The 17,586-nt window shown below is 32.4% G+C and overlaps 1 protein-coding gene across 1 annotated transcript; it reads right to left on the bottom strand.

The window, feature by feature from the left end:
* Positions 1 to 80: 80 nt before the first annotated feature.
* On the bottom strand, positions 81 to 9,506 carry LOC143223437 (required for excision 1-B domain-containing protein-like). Its single transcript, XM_076451423.1, has 5 exons — positions 9,254 to 9,506; positions 6,500 to 6,588; positions 1,271 to 1,475; positions 640 to 728; positions 81 to 455 (listed from the first exon to the last, which is right to left on the bottom strand). The coding sequence occupies exons 1-5, from the start codon at positions 9,254 to 9,256 to the stop codon at positions 386 to 388; spliced, it is 456 nt and encodes a 151-aa protein (XP_076307538.1). The 5' UTR covers positions 9,257 to 9,506; the 3' UTR covers positions 81 to 385.
* Between the last annotated feature and the right edge of the window lie 8,080 nt (positions 9,507 to 17,586).

The following is a 17,586-nucleotide window of genomic DNA, read 5'->3' as shown; positions in this document are numbered from 1 at the left end:
CAAACGCATGGAAAATGAATATATTTCGTGCGAACATTCAAACTTCATTAGTTATGATTTGGTAAATAATTACCATCACAGTGAATTAAAACAATTTAATCCTTTTCTCACTTGAGTTACATTGTAGTGAAGAGTTGCCCTGTTCCCTTTTGAATGATGTTTAAATAGGAACAATTTTTTTTTTATTACACCTAAAATAGGTTAACTTTATTTAGGTAAATATTAAAATATTTATCAAGAATATAAATAATCAATCTAGCATTTTCATAAACATGAGTTATGAAGACAATGAAATAAAAGTGAGAAGACTTCATTATAATAGTCCATTAACTTTTTCATATTATGAAAGGAAGACATACATTGTTATCAGCAGTTAAGGCTGTTCTTACAACTCCTGCATCTTGTATCTCAACTCTTCTAAATATTCATTGATCTTTTCTACTACATCTCCTAATCTGAAAAAAAAAAACAAAAAACTATACATTAAACTAATATTAAAATTATTCTATGATTAGGTCTTTGACAAACCTCTAAATGCAAAAAATAATAAAAAACGTCAGATTTAAATTAAGAATGAAATGTGTTGGCTCTTCAGTGTCTTTGTAAATATATTTGAACATTAAATAATATCAGTTTTACCTGTGCTTTAGATCAATGACCACTGCCTGTCTTTCTGGTTCTTCTGGATGGTCAATGACACTTTGCTTGGCAAGTTGGAGTTTGACAGTCTTCAAAGAAAAAATAAAGGAATCTAAGGGCATGTGTTACACCTACATATGTACAAAATTAATGTGACATTTACCAGATGTGAGAACAGAAAAACATTAAAAGTATAGTGTACTTCTCTACAAGAAACTCTTGATCAATATTTTGTTGCATAAATGAATGTGCAATGATACAATTATCAGTGCATTGGAAATTTTGCTCTCTTCTTTAGAGGACTTGTAAACCTATGCCTACTGTGAAAAACATAACTTTTTGTACATGTATAACTTGAAATTAAAATTAATTTAAGATGTACTAAAATTTAACTACCAATGTACCACTAATCAAAAAAGGTTGGATATTATTTTATGTAAACAAAGGAGAAAAGTATCACAAGGTACATTAGCATCAAACAAACATACTTTATAAATATTGATCATTTTACCATGAGTAACAGATTACTAATTTTATTACATATATGTTGTGTACATTTGTAACTAACACTCAGTTTTGATCACATTAGATATTCAAATCCACACAAACATGTTATTAAATGGGATCTTACTAGTTCTAGTTTTGTCTTTTCTTCTTCTTGCAGTTGAGAAATAATATCAGCCAAATAAGAAGATTTGAACTCTGTTTTCAAACGCTGCTCAATACTTATTATTCCTTCAGAGATTCTTTTGAATTCTTGAGTAATCTCGTGAACTAACTGGCGGAAGCGAACAAAGTCATACTGTGGGGCAGTCTTTAAGTAGATCTTGTGGGCTCTAGAAATGAATAGTAATAACCATAAAGAAAATACTGTAATGAAAACAGACATTATTATAGCAATATCATGTTTTATATATGTAAAAATGGCTCGTTTGGGTTGAGAAAATATTTTACGTAGAGGAGCGAACAATGTTTTGTCCTTCTTCAATCATCATCAGGTTCAGAAAGAAAGAAAGAGGAAGCTGACCACATGTTTGAAAGGGGTTGTGTAACTGAGTGTTGGAATGTAGAGGGCAGTGTTAGATGTTTGAATATATAATTTTATTATTTTTAACATAGGTATAAAGGTGTTCCTTTGTATTGGTTTATTTTGGGTTTAAGTTGTTGTATAAGTAAGGCTTCTTTATGTTTGTTTCTTTATTTAGTATTTGAGTGTTTTCTTAGGTTACGTTGTGTTTAAGGTGACCTTTTGTGTTCTTTGAATCTGGTTTCCATTTTTCTACTTGTTTCTCCAATATAGAAGTCGTGGCAGTTATCACATTGTATTTTATAAATAATGTTGGTGTGGTGTTTGTTAGTGTAGTTTTTACACAGTATAGACCTCAGTTTTGTGCCTGGTGTTTGAATAAATTTGGTATTAAGTGGAATGTCATATTTTGTTACTAGTTTTTGCCAAATGTTGGTTATTTTTTCTGCTGATGTTAGGAATATAATGTATGCAGCCGTATATGATTTCATGGTTTTTTAAATCATGGGTTATATTTACACCTGTTAGTTGATTTTGGGTTTTGTCTAGGTGTGTGAGTATAATGTTTTCCAAGGTTTGTGAAGGAAACTTGTTGATGTTGATGAAGTATTGTTTTATTTTGTTTAATTTGTCTTTAAATTTAAATGGTGAGCATAGTTTTATGGCTGTTTTTGTTTTGTTTCATGTGCTGAGTCCCAAGGAATATAGTCCAGTATGGGTGATTTTTCAGTGGATTCCTGTTTTAAATTGCGTGTCGGTTCTTGTAATTTTGAGGTTAAGAAATGATATTTGATTGCTTTCTTGTTGTTCACATGTAAAGTTAATGTTGGGATGTATAGAGTTAATGTGATTGAAAAAATTAAGTGTGTGTTCTGTAGATATGAATCCCGCAACCGTGTCATCTACATATCTGTACCAGTATAGTGGTGGATGTAATGCTGTGTTAATTGCTTGTGTTTCAACTTGTACCATAAAAATATTGGCTGGAACTTGTGATACTGAGTTGCCCTTACTTAGGCCATTTGTTTGTATATAGTTGTGGTTGTTGAACATGAAGTTTGTCTTCATAATGGTGAATTCTACGAGTGTTGCTAATTGGTTGCTGGGAATGTCTATAGATGGGTTAGGGTCTTGGATATAGAGTTCTAAGGCTATCTTGCAGGCTTCAGTGGTTGGAACTTCTGTAAAGAGGGATATAACATCAAAACTGGCCATTAAGGCTTTATAATTAAGTTGATTTAGATTAGACTTGAAATTAAAAGAGTCTTTGATGAATTTGCCTTCAAACTTACCAAATTTTACTTGTCTCATCCAAGTACTGAAATATTAAAATATATATTTTATTCTACACCTAAAAGTCAGCCTAGGACTGAGAGAATTATCTATAAAGGTGGTAGTGAAAAAGTTAAATAAAATCTATAGGCCACCTTCTAATTAATGCAGTTTAATAAGCACTTAAAATAAATCGACCACCTGAACTATAAAGTAATAATAAATGTGGTCTTAAATTCTACTTTATATTCAAGTGGTTGATTTGTTACTTTGAATGTTTATTAAGCATTTAACTTTCTGTTTTTTACACCTAAATCAGCCACAGGTGTTTGATTTTATGTTTTAAGCAAAATGGCTGTTTGAAGTATGAAAACAATTTTACACTTAATAATCTGAAGGTGAATGTAAGGTACAATTATTAGATATCCTATATGTAACAGGAATTATTAACTTGCATGATCATAAACTTGAATTATAAATGTTGTAATCCTGATTGTTCGAAACACTAAAATAAAAAATGTGCTTGAGATTTTAAGATTAAATAAATCCTTTAAAACAATTTGAGCTGACATTTTTATTAAAATCAGAGCACTAAAGAATGATATACTATAATTCACAATAAGATTTTTTCTGACAACACTGATAACATTATATTTAGTCAATGTCATGCATAAAGTTGTTTGATTCAAAAGTTATGCAAAATTACTACAATTAGTACAATAAATACCTATTAAGTTTAAGCAGTAGAGTAAAATAAAGAGGCTTATAAGTTTACCTTTTGTTAGGAACACTTTTGTATCTTATTTTGTTCTTGAATCAGTGATGCCTGGATTTTTAATTTGTAGATTAACTCAGCATCCTGTTACTTGTTCCTTTATTAATATTTTGTTCAGTGTTTGATAGCTGAAGAAACTTTTTAGTGCATATATATTTATATAATTCCATTATCTATTGAGGTTTCTAATTTATAGCAGATGCCACTTATGAAAGACTGTGTTGAGTTAATCATAAATTGGACCCGGCCTGGCCAAGAGTGTTAAGGCATTCAACTCGTAATCCAAGGGTTGCAGCTTCAAATCCCGGTTGCACCAAACATGCTTGCCTTTTCAGCTGTGGAGGTGTTATAATGTGACAGTCAATCCCACTATCCATTGATAAAAGAGAAGCCTAAGAGTTGGCAGTGGGTGGTGATTAGCTGCCTTCCCTCTAGTCTTACACTGCTAAATTAGCGACGGCTAGCACAGATAACCCTCGAGTAGCTTTGCTCGAAATTCAAAACACATAATTATAAATTATACATTCCTTTTTGATCTGTTTAATTATACTTTTCCTCATGACAGTCTTTATGAAACCAGTTTGTACATCTATTTACTTGAAACTTTGTTCATGAAATAATCTTAAGGAAAGAATCTGCTTAAAGTTTATTTACAGTAGCTATTACAGGAAGTATTTTTAGGACAAGAAAAATATGATGTAGTTATATCATTGAAATATAAAAGCATGAATATAAAAACACAAAGCAGTTGTATTACTATGATAAAAAATACACAGGGCAGTTCTATTAGTATTAAAATTCAGTGAAATGTTTTACCATGTAACATATTTATGTATTTAGAACAGCTAAAGAAATTGTAAAGAATCATTTAATGAAATTTCCGTTAAGACATCGACTCTCATCTCTGACCTCGATAGTAATGGTATCATCAATACATTACACAATTCTAGACTACTCATAAAGTAGCTTAAACATGTAAAAACACTAATTACATACATCCACTCTTTGAAGGTTCAATACTGCCATGTGACACAACCAGTTATTTAATTGCAACAAACTCATATAAACTTCATAATAAACATGTAAATATTACATTCTGTTATTTATGCAGTAAAAAAACTTTGTTTTCTGTATTTATTCTAAAAAAAGTATAATTTAGAATCCACAGATTAAACTTAAAAATCTCTTCAAGAATTTGCAATTATCATCCTTTCCTACTAACAGTTTTTATATTTATACACTAGTGTTTTAACACAGTGTAACAAATGATTATTGAATAGTTACAATAAGTTGATTACCTGACATGGTTATTCCAATACAAATTACAAAGCATGACACAGATATGCATTGGAGAGAAATACGAGTTTCCTTTCATGTTTTTATCATAATGTAAAAATTATTTATTATGAATGCTTTTCAGATGTGTCCTGTTTTTATCCTCTATTTTTGATTAAAGTATTGCAAATGAATTACAGAGAAGCAATGCATTTATGAGTTATAATTATGCCAATATTTAATTATCTATCTGTCTTCTAAGCTATTTAGATGCACAAAATAATTCCAAAAGAGAAAATGAAAACAAATGTAAATTTTCTTTCACAGTTTCCAGTGGGATGCTAGCAAGAAATGAGTCCTTAACAATGAGATTTATAGATATAAATATTCATATTTGATCTATAATAGACAACTACAAGAACTCAAACCAGTTCTTATTTAGTGATGAACCACAAAACTCCTGACTGTTTCATTACCACTTGATATTTGAACTTCAATGGAATGATGTCACTGCTTGTGTACAATTACCATTGTGAAAATGAACTTTGTGGTATGGGATAACAGAGCATACTGTAAGGTTATCTACTGGTACAGTTCAAAGCACTGTACACTTGAGCTTTGTAGCAAAATGCTGAGCTTTGGGTTGGAGAAACAAGGATCAGATTCTCTGATATGACTTATAGCACATTTTGGCCTAAAAAGGTGAGAAAGTAATATTATTTTGACTAAAAAGCAAAAGATCTTGCATCATAATCTACACTATTACAAGGCATTCATCCTCATCACTTTAAAACAATTAAATTCAACATGTATTTTTCACTTAGCAAGTAACAGATGTATCAAGATTAAGGTAACACCACTGTAATATTCTCAAACAACTTATTTTCTGCCAGATATTAATCATAAAAACATACTACTTCAACTGGTATTAACCATTGTGAAGATACAGGCAATATGAGAATAATTACCACATATAACAAGGCACCACAATTAAAATAGTATACAACATTACATAAGTACTGCTAAATATGAGGATATCAAGCACATTTTGATCTTTAAACAAGCAGAGAGATTTTGATCAAGAACACTATAAGGTTCATAACAACTGATAAAATACATCAACACACATAAATGTAACATAAAGTAGTTACTACTATGCTTAAGTTTTATAATTGCAATGATCAATTCTTCTAAGCTAAAGTAATAGTAGTTATCTACTTATATCTAGGACACTCAGTTTCACCAAATGATTAAAAATGAAAACATCCAACCATATTTAAAACTACAATACATCTTCAAGTGGCTTATTTACAGTAAATGAATTCACAGTAATGAATATGATACATAAAAGGTTTTAAAACAACTTCAAGAAGCTATGCATCATGAAAAATTTCAAAACATACAATTTTCAACAATGAAAAAGTAAGATGTGATTCAAGATTTAGGAGACTTGACAGTGAATTCAAAATATAGATATTATACATGTATAATGAGAAAAAAACATTACTTACTCTTGGAACAAATGATAAGTGTGGGCTCTTTCTTCTTGAAGTGAACAACATTGCTTTAACAAACTCAGTATGTCTCCATTCATTTCAGTCTAGAGGAAAGGGACACAGCAAATGAAAATTACTAACTAGTTTCAAGTACATCTTGTTACTAAGGCTTATTACAAAATGCTTCAATAAAAAAAATCCTTCATTATAAAATTTAGGGATATTACTAAATATTCTTCACTGTGTATAGTTTTGGTTCCCTCTTTACAAGAATATTAGAACTGTACCAGTAGAGACTAGAATCATGCACAAACTTGATTTTAGAAACTTGGACCACCAGGAGAAATGACTTGTAATGGAACATTTAGCCCATGAGTGATCTGTTTGACTGACAGAATGAAAAGGTTGGAAACACATTTATGAATTTGTCAAAAGGAATTATGATCATTTTTCCAATTGTAAAAATCAACAATGAATAGCTTTACATTTTCAAATAAATTTGTGATTTTGTTCTCTCTCTACATTGTAAATAAATGTCAGTCAACAAGTCCATGAATGGTGTAGTACATTCACTTAAAACTGACTCTTCATCTGAGTGATAAAATAGGTCTGCTTAACAACAGATTTGAGAAATGTGTTGCATCGTAGTTCTGAATTTATATGAACAACTAAATTTGTGAGAACGAAATAAAGAGACTAGACACAATCTAAAGACATTCTTTATTATAACAAAAAATAATGTACAGAATGGCCTGTAAGTCTCTACAAATCCATATGTTATGTTATATTCAATTATCCATGTATTATAAATTTATTTTTTTTTTTTTTCAGAGAAATATGGCAGATGTAAGCCCATTTACACTTGAAGAGCGTATTGTGACAAGTACGTGGGTACATGAGCACAAGAATACTGGTGACAGCACACAGATACACTGGATACATAAGATATATGGATGGGTATGGACTTACAGGCCACCCTGTACATGTACTAGCTTTGTTAACAAAAGACAGTTGCTTTTACTGAATTAGCTACCTGCTTTATTTTGTAAAAAATAAAACTGTCAAAAAGACAGAAGTTCAAGATTTGTAAAGAACACACTAGGCTCAAGTAAAAAAGTTTTATTTTCTTACTGGTTAATTAGCTTGTGGAAGGTGTTGCTATCAGCAACAGACTGAAGTTTAATAGGGAATCACTTATTTCTTGAAAAACAAATGGAGGGTATAATTTTCTTTTTTCCCATAGATGACTTTGCAAGAACAGCCTTGAAAGATCTGTTATGTTGACAAAGATCTTATAAAAAGTATAAAACAATGTAGATGATAACATACTTTATTTTAATACAAGTGTAGGTTTTAGAAACTAATTTCACAGCTGTTCAGTCTACATCTGCATGCTGTTAGATGTGTTCCTTATGTTCTCTCATTTATTCTATTCACTGTGGAAGCGGTATTTATGTTCTGTGAGCAACATTTTATATGATAGTGTTGTTTTTATATTGCTATGTAGTTTCAAAGCTACTAAAACAGGTTGTTTATGATTTCAGGAAATAATCATTTGTTTGTGACATCACATTCATTCATGTTTTACTTGGACTCAGAAATCACTTGTGCAACATTTACAGAACTTCTGCTCTCAGTTATGCAATTTATTCATCTTGATACACACACTACCAGCATACAAGCATCCACTATGCAAAACTAATCTTGATAAAGGTTGTACTTTTTCTAGCATTTATCAGATTTAATTAGAGATTTTTTTAGAGTTGCATCACAAGAGTAGGAACACATTGGTTTACTCATGCTATAGCTTGACTAAAATTTGGACTTTTCACACATAACTCTATTTGGATTTATTAATACAAACACACACACAACACATCACCACAAACACACGTGTACCCACATACTTATTTTGGTCCTACTAATATTTTGTTGCATCTGGATATTTATTTTAAAACAAGGTGTCAATCTTAACTCTTTTTTTTAACTGATTAAAAAAATGTTTGAAGTTTTGGCTAGATGTTGAGATAAGGTTAGAAACTTGTGAACAACAAAAAAATGAACTAGAACGGAAAGATTTGGAAGTCCAGAGGACTGTCAAGTGCGACTTTTTTAATACTTCGAAGCAAAAAGAATGAAATTGGAATTTTGAAGTTTATTCAGAATTTTAAGAATATTTTTCACTACATTCTTGTTGATCAGTGTTGTTGGAAGAAAGTTTTAGTTTTCAATTTTTACTCTTATTTTGTGAGGCAAAATATAAAACTGTTGATCAGTTTCACGATAATTATAAAATAAATAGTACAATATTTTAAAAATGCAATTAATATAAAAGAAAAAAAAATGTTACTCGGGACATTTGTTCACCCTACAAAAAATACACATTTATTTATTAAGCACTATATTAATCATACTAGGATTGTTGTTGTTTTTGAAACGTAGTTTCACATGCCTCCCAGTGGTAAATCTGCAGACATACAATCCTAGAAAACAGGTTTCGATACCCTTGGAATGAGAGCAGCACACATTGCCCATTGCGTAGCTTGTCTTAACTGTAATAAAAACAGTACCACACACACTGTGATGATGCGTATATACACATCCGTGAGAAAAATATGAAAGTGGATATTAAATTTATCTTCGAACATCATTGTTGTTAGTAATATTTTTATAGAAATTCAAACTGTGTGGTAATTTGTTTTGAATTTTAGTTTAAATCAAAACCGTAAACATAAATATTGTTTAGATTTTCTGTCAAATAAAACTTACCATAATGTAACTGTATATTTTTCTTTCTGACACAACTCCTGACCGCAGTTTTAAAGAACTTTAAACTACACATATAATTTAAAAGCCCTAACTCGCCCGTCAAGAGAGACAGGTCATACGCCCGAAACTTTGTAGTTTGCGATTGGATAGGATACTGACAGACGTAATGAAAACTGACACTTTTAGTTTACTTATTACAAACTTTTCTGCAGTACGTAAGTAAACAATAAGCTCGAAAAATTCAGCTCCCTCTGTCTTACTGTCATAGAAGATCGGTGGAATATAACGACTGGATTATTCAGTTTGTAAATATCCAAAGTGTAATAGAAAAATAATTGCCTTTATTAGTTGTGTTAAATATGAACTAATAAATTTAAAACAAACAAAAAATTAACAACAAAACATAAATTTTTGTTGGAAAATAATCACAAGTCTTTTTTTTTTTAGTTTTAAGCACTTACGATTTTACCGATAAACTGCCCTTCTTTAAATACCAAAAATAAAAATATACAAACATCTTAAGTTACAAATGAAACACAACTCACATTCAGTCTTCTGATAGTTGAGCGCTAGAACATGACTGAGTCTGATTGCTATCCGATTCTTCAGCAGGAAAGTCAACTTTCTATTTTTTTGATACCACGCAAGAAAGTCAGTTAACTGCTAGTTAACGAACTCGGATTTGTCATACTTTTGAAAAATGAAGTAAAACATTACTTGAACGAATCTACGCTTTCAAACCGAGACTGAAAACACAACTTTTTAAACAAATGTATATCTTAGTGAAGAAGTAGAAAGCATATAGCACCGTCCTATACTATATATCTTCCAGCAGGCCTGATAAGCTCCGGTATTGGGTAAAAGGCCTTATTAGCAGTGTATATGGCAGATATAGTGTTAATTACATAAATAGAATAACTAAAAATAAAGGCAACTAGAAAGAAAAAGAAAATTAACTATTTTCTATACCCACGTTTTGTGTAAACTGAATATACTCAAAATAACTAATACATTTCAAGAAACGCTTTGCAAGCTATTTTGCTTTACTTTAGATGATTGCATGAGGATGTACGTGTGTGTTTTCATAGCGCAAAACTACATCGGGCTATATGTTAAGGACAGCGAGAGGAATCGAACACCAGATTGTAAACCCGTAGACTTATCGCTGTACTAGCAGGTATATACTGAGAATAACAAATAAGTTCATAAAATTGGTTTTAAAATACCAGGAACATTTACAATAGCATCAGAAATTCAGCAACATCAGCCAGTACTTAGGTATAGATACATCAGTTATAAATAAGTGAAAGTGGTTAGTTAATTAATTGACTGAGAATTCAGAGGGAAAATTGCGTAGTTCATTGAAAGAAGATTGATCGAATAAAATTGTTTAATAAGAGTCAGTGTTTTCATAAAATAATGAGTAAGTTAGTCAAGTTTGTTAGCAATGGAGGAAATTAGCGAACGTTATTAGTGTATCAAGTCTACTGCAGTTTTGGAGTTTTAAGTTAAGGTGTTTGCTTGAGACCTCAGACTTACAACGTACATCAAAGTAGCAAATGCTATTGAAGGAATAAATTATTTCATTATCCACAAATGAACTGGACTTGGAATTATTTTTACCAACTAATCCAAAAGCCCACTCATTCATAGAGCATGTAATCTATATTTTCAAGTATTTTCATTTAATTATTTGTTTGATAGAGGACACATAACCCAATATATGGAGATATGATTAACCTTATTAACTAGAATTTTCGTATATGAATATAATTCCAGGAATCAATGAAGTAGTAAGTTAAAAAGATTCAATTCAGTGAGAGTTATCACGACTATTCAGTTTTTTGATAAGTTAGTATGTTTATCAATCGATTATCTTTGTTAAATAATTTTATAAGTAAGGCATAAGAACTATTAGTTTCGGAAGTTTTCTTGAAATGTTTACGAATCTAGGTCTACAACTAAGACCCGCCATGGCCAGGTGGGTTAAGGTATGCGACTCGTAATCTGAGGGTCGTGGTTCGCATCCTCGTCGCGCCCAATATGCTCGCCCCTTTAGCGGGGCGTTATAATGTACGGTCAATTCCACTCTTCGTTGGTAAAAGAGTAGCCCAAGAGTTGGTGGTGGGAGGTGATGACTAGCTGCCTCCTCTCTTGTCTTACACTGCTGAATTAGGGCCGGCTAGCGCAGATAGCCCTCGAATAGCTTTACGCGAAGTTCCAAAATAACACAAAAACAGGTCTACAACTCGTGTCAAAGTGAACTATTCTGTAGTAAACGTTATTGAAAAAATAATTTTATTCGTTATTCTTACTTGGATAGCACTTGTTATCATTTTCATGAAATAAACCAAAAGAACTCGTCCAACATAAAACACGATACAAAACTATATTAAAATGCTGGTATTTTAGCGTATAGCTACAAAATGTTATACCTGCGCCCTATCCACCATGGGAATACAAATTCCGGATTCAGCACTGTATAAGTTCTATGTTTACCACTGATCTACCGCGAAGTAGAAAATACGTGGTATCTTTTTATAAATGTGGCCATGCCCTTTCAGTCGTGGGGGCATTATAATGTGACGGTCAAACCCACTATTCGTTGGTACAAGAGAAGCCCAAGAGTTAGCGATGGGTGGGATGACTAGTTGCCTTCCCTCTAGTCTTATACTGCTAAATCAGGGACAGCGAGCGCAGATAGCCCTCGAGTAGCTTTGCGGAAATTCAAAAAACAAACAAACAAAACAACTTTATAAATCATACTATTAAAATAGTATGACAAGATTAATTTTGCTATTTTTGGAAAAATATAATGTAATGTTTTAAAAACATATGTTGGAAAACTTTAAATTTTAATATAACAGTTACAATGTTTGTCGAATTTTACTCAAAGCTACACAAGGGTTATATACCCTAGCCATCCCTAATTTACAAATGATAGACTAAAAGTAAGGCAGCTAGTCAACACCACCTATGGTTAATTCTTAAGATACTCTTTACAAATAAAAAAAGGATCTAAACCTTGGCTTCCATTCACACTTTTCTGATGATGTTACATCTGGAAAAGTGTTCCTACTCCTTTTATATTAACAATAAATTTACAACCTTAATTGGATAATTTTGTAGAATACTGCCAAAAGTTCCAGATTAAGATAAATATTCCCCAAAGTCCATTGTTAGTATTTGCAAAATTTACAAAAAGGGCCCACCCAAACTATATTTGAATGGAGCACTTCTCCAGACAATAGAATCAGCCGAATGGACAGGGTGCAGTTAGTTTGTTACAAAAGTATGCAGCTAAAAAGTAAAGATGATATCATTCACTAGTTATCTGATCAGAGCTTTTTCTCATTTTGCCAGTCTCTGTAGAACAAAATGGACCTGTAGTACACCTTTTAAACATCACATAAAGTATTAATTATGTTCAATAACATAACTCAGTCTATGCTACTTACTTTTTTAATAGCCCCGCATGGCCGAGCGTGTTAAGGCGTGCGACTCGTAATATGAGGGTTGTGGGTTCGCATCCCCATCGCGCTAAACATGCTCGCCCTCCCAGCCGTGGGGGCGTTATAATGTGACGGTCAATCCCACTCTTCGTTGGTAAAAGAGCAGCCCAAGAGTTGGCGGTGGGTGGTGATGACTAGCTGCCTTCCCTCTAGTCTTACACTGCTAAATTAGGGACGGCTAGCACAGATAGCCCTCGAGTAGCTTTGTGCGAAATTCAAAAAACAAACAAACTTTCTTAATAGTGCATTAAACTGGTTGAAAATAAGTACAAGAAAAATCTGACGAAACAGAGAGCACTAACCATATAAAATGATTCTAATCTGACGAAACAGAGAGCACTAAACATATAAAATGATTCTAATCTGACGAAACAGAGAGCACTAAACATATAAAATGATTCTAATCTGACGAAACAGAGAGCACTAAACATATAAAATGATTCTAATCTGACGAAACAGAGAGCACTAACCATATAAAATGATTCTAATCTGACGAAACAGAGAGCACTAAACATATAAAATGATTCTAATCTGACGAAACAGAGAGCACTAACCATATAAAATGATTCTAATCTGACGAAACAGAGAGCACTAAACATATAAAATGATTCTACATATATTTTCTGTCAAATGGATAAACAGAAAGTATTTTGCAAATGAGTGTAAATATTATTATAAATAGTAACTCTCATACGAAATGGGTAAATCATGAAAGTAATTGTCAATTTCACTATATTTCTCTAGATGACTTTTTAGGTAATGAAATATAATTGATTCACCATTGATCTTCTGGGTAAGTAAAAGTACCTTCCACCATATAAACAGATGTGAAGTTTTCTGAGTTAAGTCAACCTCTTCCTAACAAAATAAAACAAGATAAGGAAATAATGGAGGTATCTTTTCTAGGTAATAAGATATAACTACCTCATTATAACCAAATTTATTCAGCTAAATGAATGTAGTTTTTTAGATACATAGAGAAGACTTCCTCTAAGTGAGTTACTGCAACTTCCTGTAAAGAAATAAAGTTCTCTTTGTTGCAACGGTAAGTAACCCATACAATAATTTACATCTAACTGCTGGTTTACTTTCATTTGTTATAAAATATTAATTAAGTTATATTCAGTGGCGGCGCCAAGGGGTGCTTCAGCCCCCCAAACGAGCCAAGCCCCCCAATATTGTTACCTACATATATTCATAAAATATGGAAAACACAATCGTCGTTGTTGCTTAACAATTAACATCAAAGAGACATAGATCTGTAGAACTCAACGTCTTCATTAAGACGGAAGTATGTGTCATGCATCCCATAGAAACGTACTGAATGCACTGTATTGCCGCTCCCTGTATAATGCCATTCTATCTTGAGCTTTGACAAAGATTAGACAACCACGTTGATTTCAAGTTACAACAGATCATCAGGGAGTTTACTTGATAAACCAAAGGTTTTGCAGGTATTTACCCATTAATTTCATTTATCTTTTATTGAAAAGTAAAACATAGCATGCATGTATAAATGTACTGTGTACAGGTCAAAACTATGAAGCATTTAGCCGGTGTTGTGTCCTCTGTGAGATCATTTTGCATTGTGTATAAGCCATCTGAAATGGCTGTACTGATGATTGTGGCATACACTTAAAATTGTGACTTACAATCCAATTAATGATATACTTATGATTAGATAATAACCTTACATGTTAACTGACCAAATAATATTTCTAAACAATTCTAGAATGAATTTTGAAATTGTCATTGGGCTATTTAGAAGTGCCTAATTTAATGTAATGTAGTAGTTACATTATTGTAACAGGTGCTTGTCACACTTATGATAATAAAAACAATATCACAATCACAGTTTGGCCTGTATGAATAATGTGAACTTATGAAGAAACCAGCCTTTCTGTGAAGGTCAACTGCAATTTAGACATTTTGTTTTGGTGCTACTGTGACCATTCAATATCCAGGCCGCGGGTTTGCTTTGTTCGAGCGCACGATTCCCGTCTCAAACGCCTTAAGCCTATGATCACCGAGCCGCTGACCATGCGTACTTGTGCTATATGGTTAAAGATAAACACTTTCTCTAACAGTATTTCACGGACATGTTCTGTATGCCAGGAGACACACCTATTATGGCATCATAGACAGGATGCTCAACGAGCTGAATAGAAGATTCTCCTCTGATGCCTACAATGTTTTGATGGGTGCAACTGCATGAACCCCAAACATTCCACATTTCTGGACAAGCAAGCACTCTTAGGAATAGCAGCAAACAATGGTGTAGCAGAGGATGACCTCTGGTCCTGGACCAGGTCCACCAGTTGAACTGGCTAATTGCCAGGAAGAAAGACAAGGGGTAGGAAGTATCCACACCATTGGAGTTTGCAACCATGCTGGAGCCATACAAGGATATCTTCATGGATCTCCACAAACTTGTATGCATCGCTGTGACCCTGCCTGTCACTTCATCTGCCTGTGAGAAAAGTTTCTCATGTCTGAAGCTTCTCGAGACATACTTGTGCAACAGCAGTGGTAACAACTGCACCAGCAACCTTGCTGTCATATCAGTAAACTCCGGGAGAGCAAAACAACTCGATTTTGATACTGTTATAGACACATTTGCTGCCAATTACCAGAACAGGCACATTGTTTTGAAGTAATATCAACTATAAACACAACATGATGAAAGATAGTTAGCCTGATAGTGACCTTACTTTTCCTCAGAGTGTATTAACTTCACATGGGATAATTCGTTTCTTCTATGTAAACTATGTCTTTACATTTCTTTTGATTTGTAGCTTTACTCTTAATGGTATATTAACTGTTCAATCTAAGCTAATCTTGATTTTCTTTATTATTATGTATTACCTTTGGTGGAATTTAGGTGAGCTTCCTCTTTTACATATTTTCATAAACAGATTATTTCTAATTTGTAATAATGAATTATTAATCAGAGTACGAGGTTTCAATGAAAACTGCATAAAAAACGCAGTTCAAAATAGCTAACCTTTCTGAAATGTACCTTGATATTTACATTATTAAAATTTACCACCTGTACCTCATATTGATGGCATTTTGGGAAGCCCCTCCACAGTTTACCTCAGCCCTCCCAGTGAAAATATCCTGGCACCGCCACTGTTTATATTGTATATTTTAGCTCCTAATACGCTGTCATGAAGAGTACAGCAAGTGGTAGCATCAGCCAAGATCCAACCTCATATCTTCATTTGTTTTAAAAAGGCTTTTACTCCACTAGGATGTGAAACAATTATTTGAATGGTTTCAAGAGAAGTTTTCTGATTTTGTTAACTTACTTGCTAGGTTGACTAAAGGGATTATCAGCTTATTGTAGGTTTCTTTTATAAGACACATCTCATCATTTTTATAGTATTCTATTTTATTGTATAACCTTTCATTCAACATGATTTTCTATAGTAGATTTGCTTACTTATTATTTCACCTGAGTTTTGTGTTTTAATGATATTTTTTGTTTCTCCAATATATTGAAGTTTACATCCACAAGAATAGTGTTTTTAATATCAAATGCAGTCTTGGTCTGAGGTGACTTTTCATTACTTGTGTGACTTTATGCTTTTTGGATATCCTTTGTACATTTTCAAAAAGACTTTTGACATACAGATATACAGTTATATGTCTGTAATTTTCTTCCTGATTATTACTGGTTTTTATATTATTTTATGAACTGTTACAGATATCCATTGTAAAGTTAGTTAACTTTTTACCATTTTTGTATAATGTACAAATCTTATTCATTGGTGAGACTAGGCAGTTAAGCAAGTTCATCTTTACACTATTTGAGTAGTTTAATCTATAATCACCATATTTACCAATTTCTATGGGTCTCTTTTAGTGTATGTTAAGGGTCTTAGCAATCATTGTCTTAGAGTGGGAGTTTATTATGTCCTATTATACTACTGGACTTTGTCTGTTCAAGGTTCAAGTGACTCATGAATTCTGGACATTATAGAAAAGTGCCCTTTAATAAGACCATGGATCAAATCTTACCTCCTGTTCTCACATGTGAGCTATTATAGGGCTTCCCTAAAAATGGAAGCAGATTAGTAGCTAAAATGTAGAATATAAAGTACAAGATCAAAAAGTCTGGGCAAATAGCATTAACAACCTGTATACTGTACCATAAAATTAAGTTTAAAATATAAAATTATAAAACAATTTCAATAAAGCCAAATGGATAAACACCTGCCATATGTTTCAACTGTTTGTTTGTTAAACTTACTTTTGTTTGGTATGTCAGTAAGAATAGTTGTTAGCAAGTAACTGGTTTGTTTCTTTTTGTTTTTTGAATTTTCCACAAAGCTATGCAAGGGCTATGTGTACTAGCCATCCCTACTTTAGCAGCGTAAGACTAGAGGGAAGGCAGCTAGTCATCACCACCCACTGCCAACTCTTTTACCAACTAATAGTGGGATTGACTGTCACATTATAACACCCCCATGGCTGAAAGGGCAAGCATGTTTGGTATGATGGAGGTTTGAACCTGCGACCCTCAGATTACAAGTGAAGTTCCTTAACCACCTGGCCATGCCAGGCCAACAAGTAACTGGTATCTAATAATAAAGGCAACTAATTAAGATCTGATAACCGTACAGATTACTAACTGTGATAACAGCTGATACTTGATTAAAACAATCTTAGAAAAATAATTGTGTTTTTCAATAAATAGTTCTAAGTGCAAACATTGATATATAACTCAGTGTATTTTCTCCTAGATAAGTGTTAATTCATAATGTCTCGAAGTGGGAGTTTATTATGTCCTATTATGCTACTGGACCAGATAACAAA

This window comes from Tachypleus tridentatus, chromosome 8, assembly GCF_004210375.1.
Source record: "Tachypleus tridentatus isolate NWPU-2018 chromosome 8, ASM421037v1, whole genome shotgun sequence".
Classification (NCBI taxonomy): Eukaryota; Metazoa; Arthropoda; class Merostomata; order Xiphosura; family Limulidae; genus Tachypleus; species Tachypleus tridentatus.
Note: the sequence above shows the minus strand (reverse complement) of the source record. Positions and strands in the feature narration are given on the sequence as shown.

Excerpts from the sequence above, each read along its gene's own strand:
- LOC143223437 (XM_076451423.1), bottom strand. Across the intron at positions 1,476-6,499 it reads ACTTATCATTTGTTCCAAGA|AGCCCACAAGATCTACTTAA; the intron begins GTAAGTAATGTT and ends ATTCATTTCTAG. Across the intron at positions 456-639 it reads GTCATTGATCTAAAGCACAG|ATTAGGAGATGTAGTAGAAA; the intron begins GTAAAACTGATA and ends TTTTTTTTTCAG.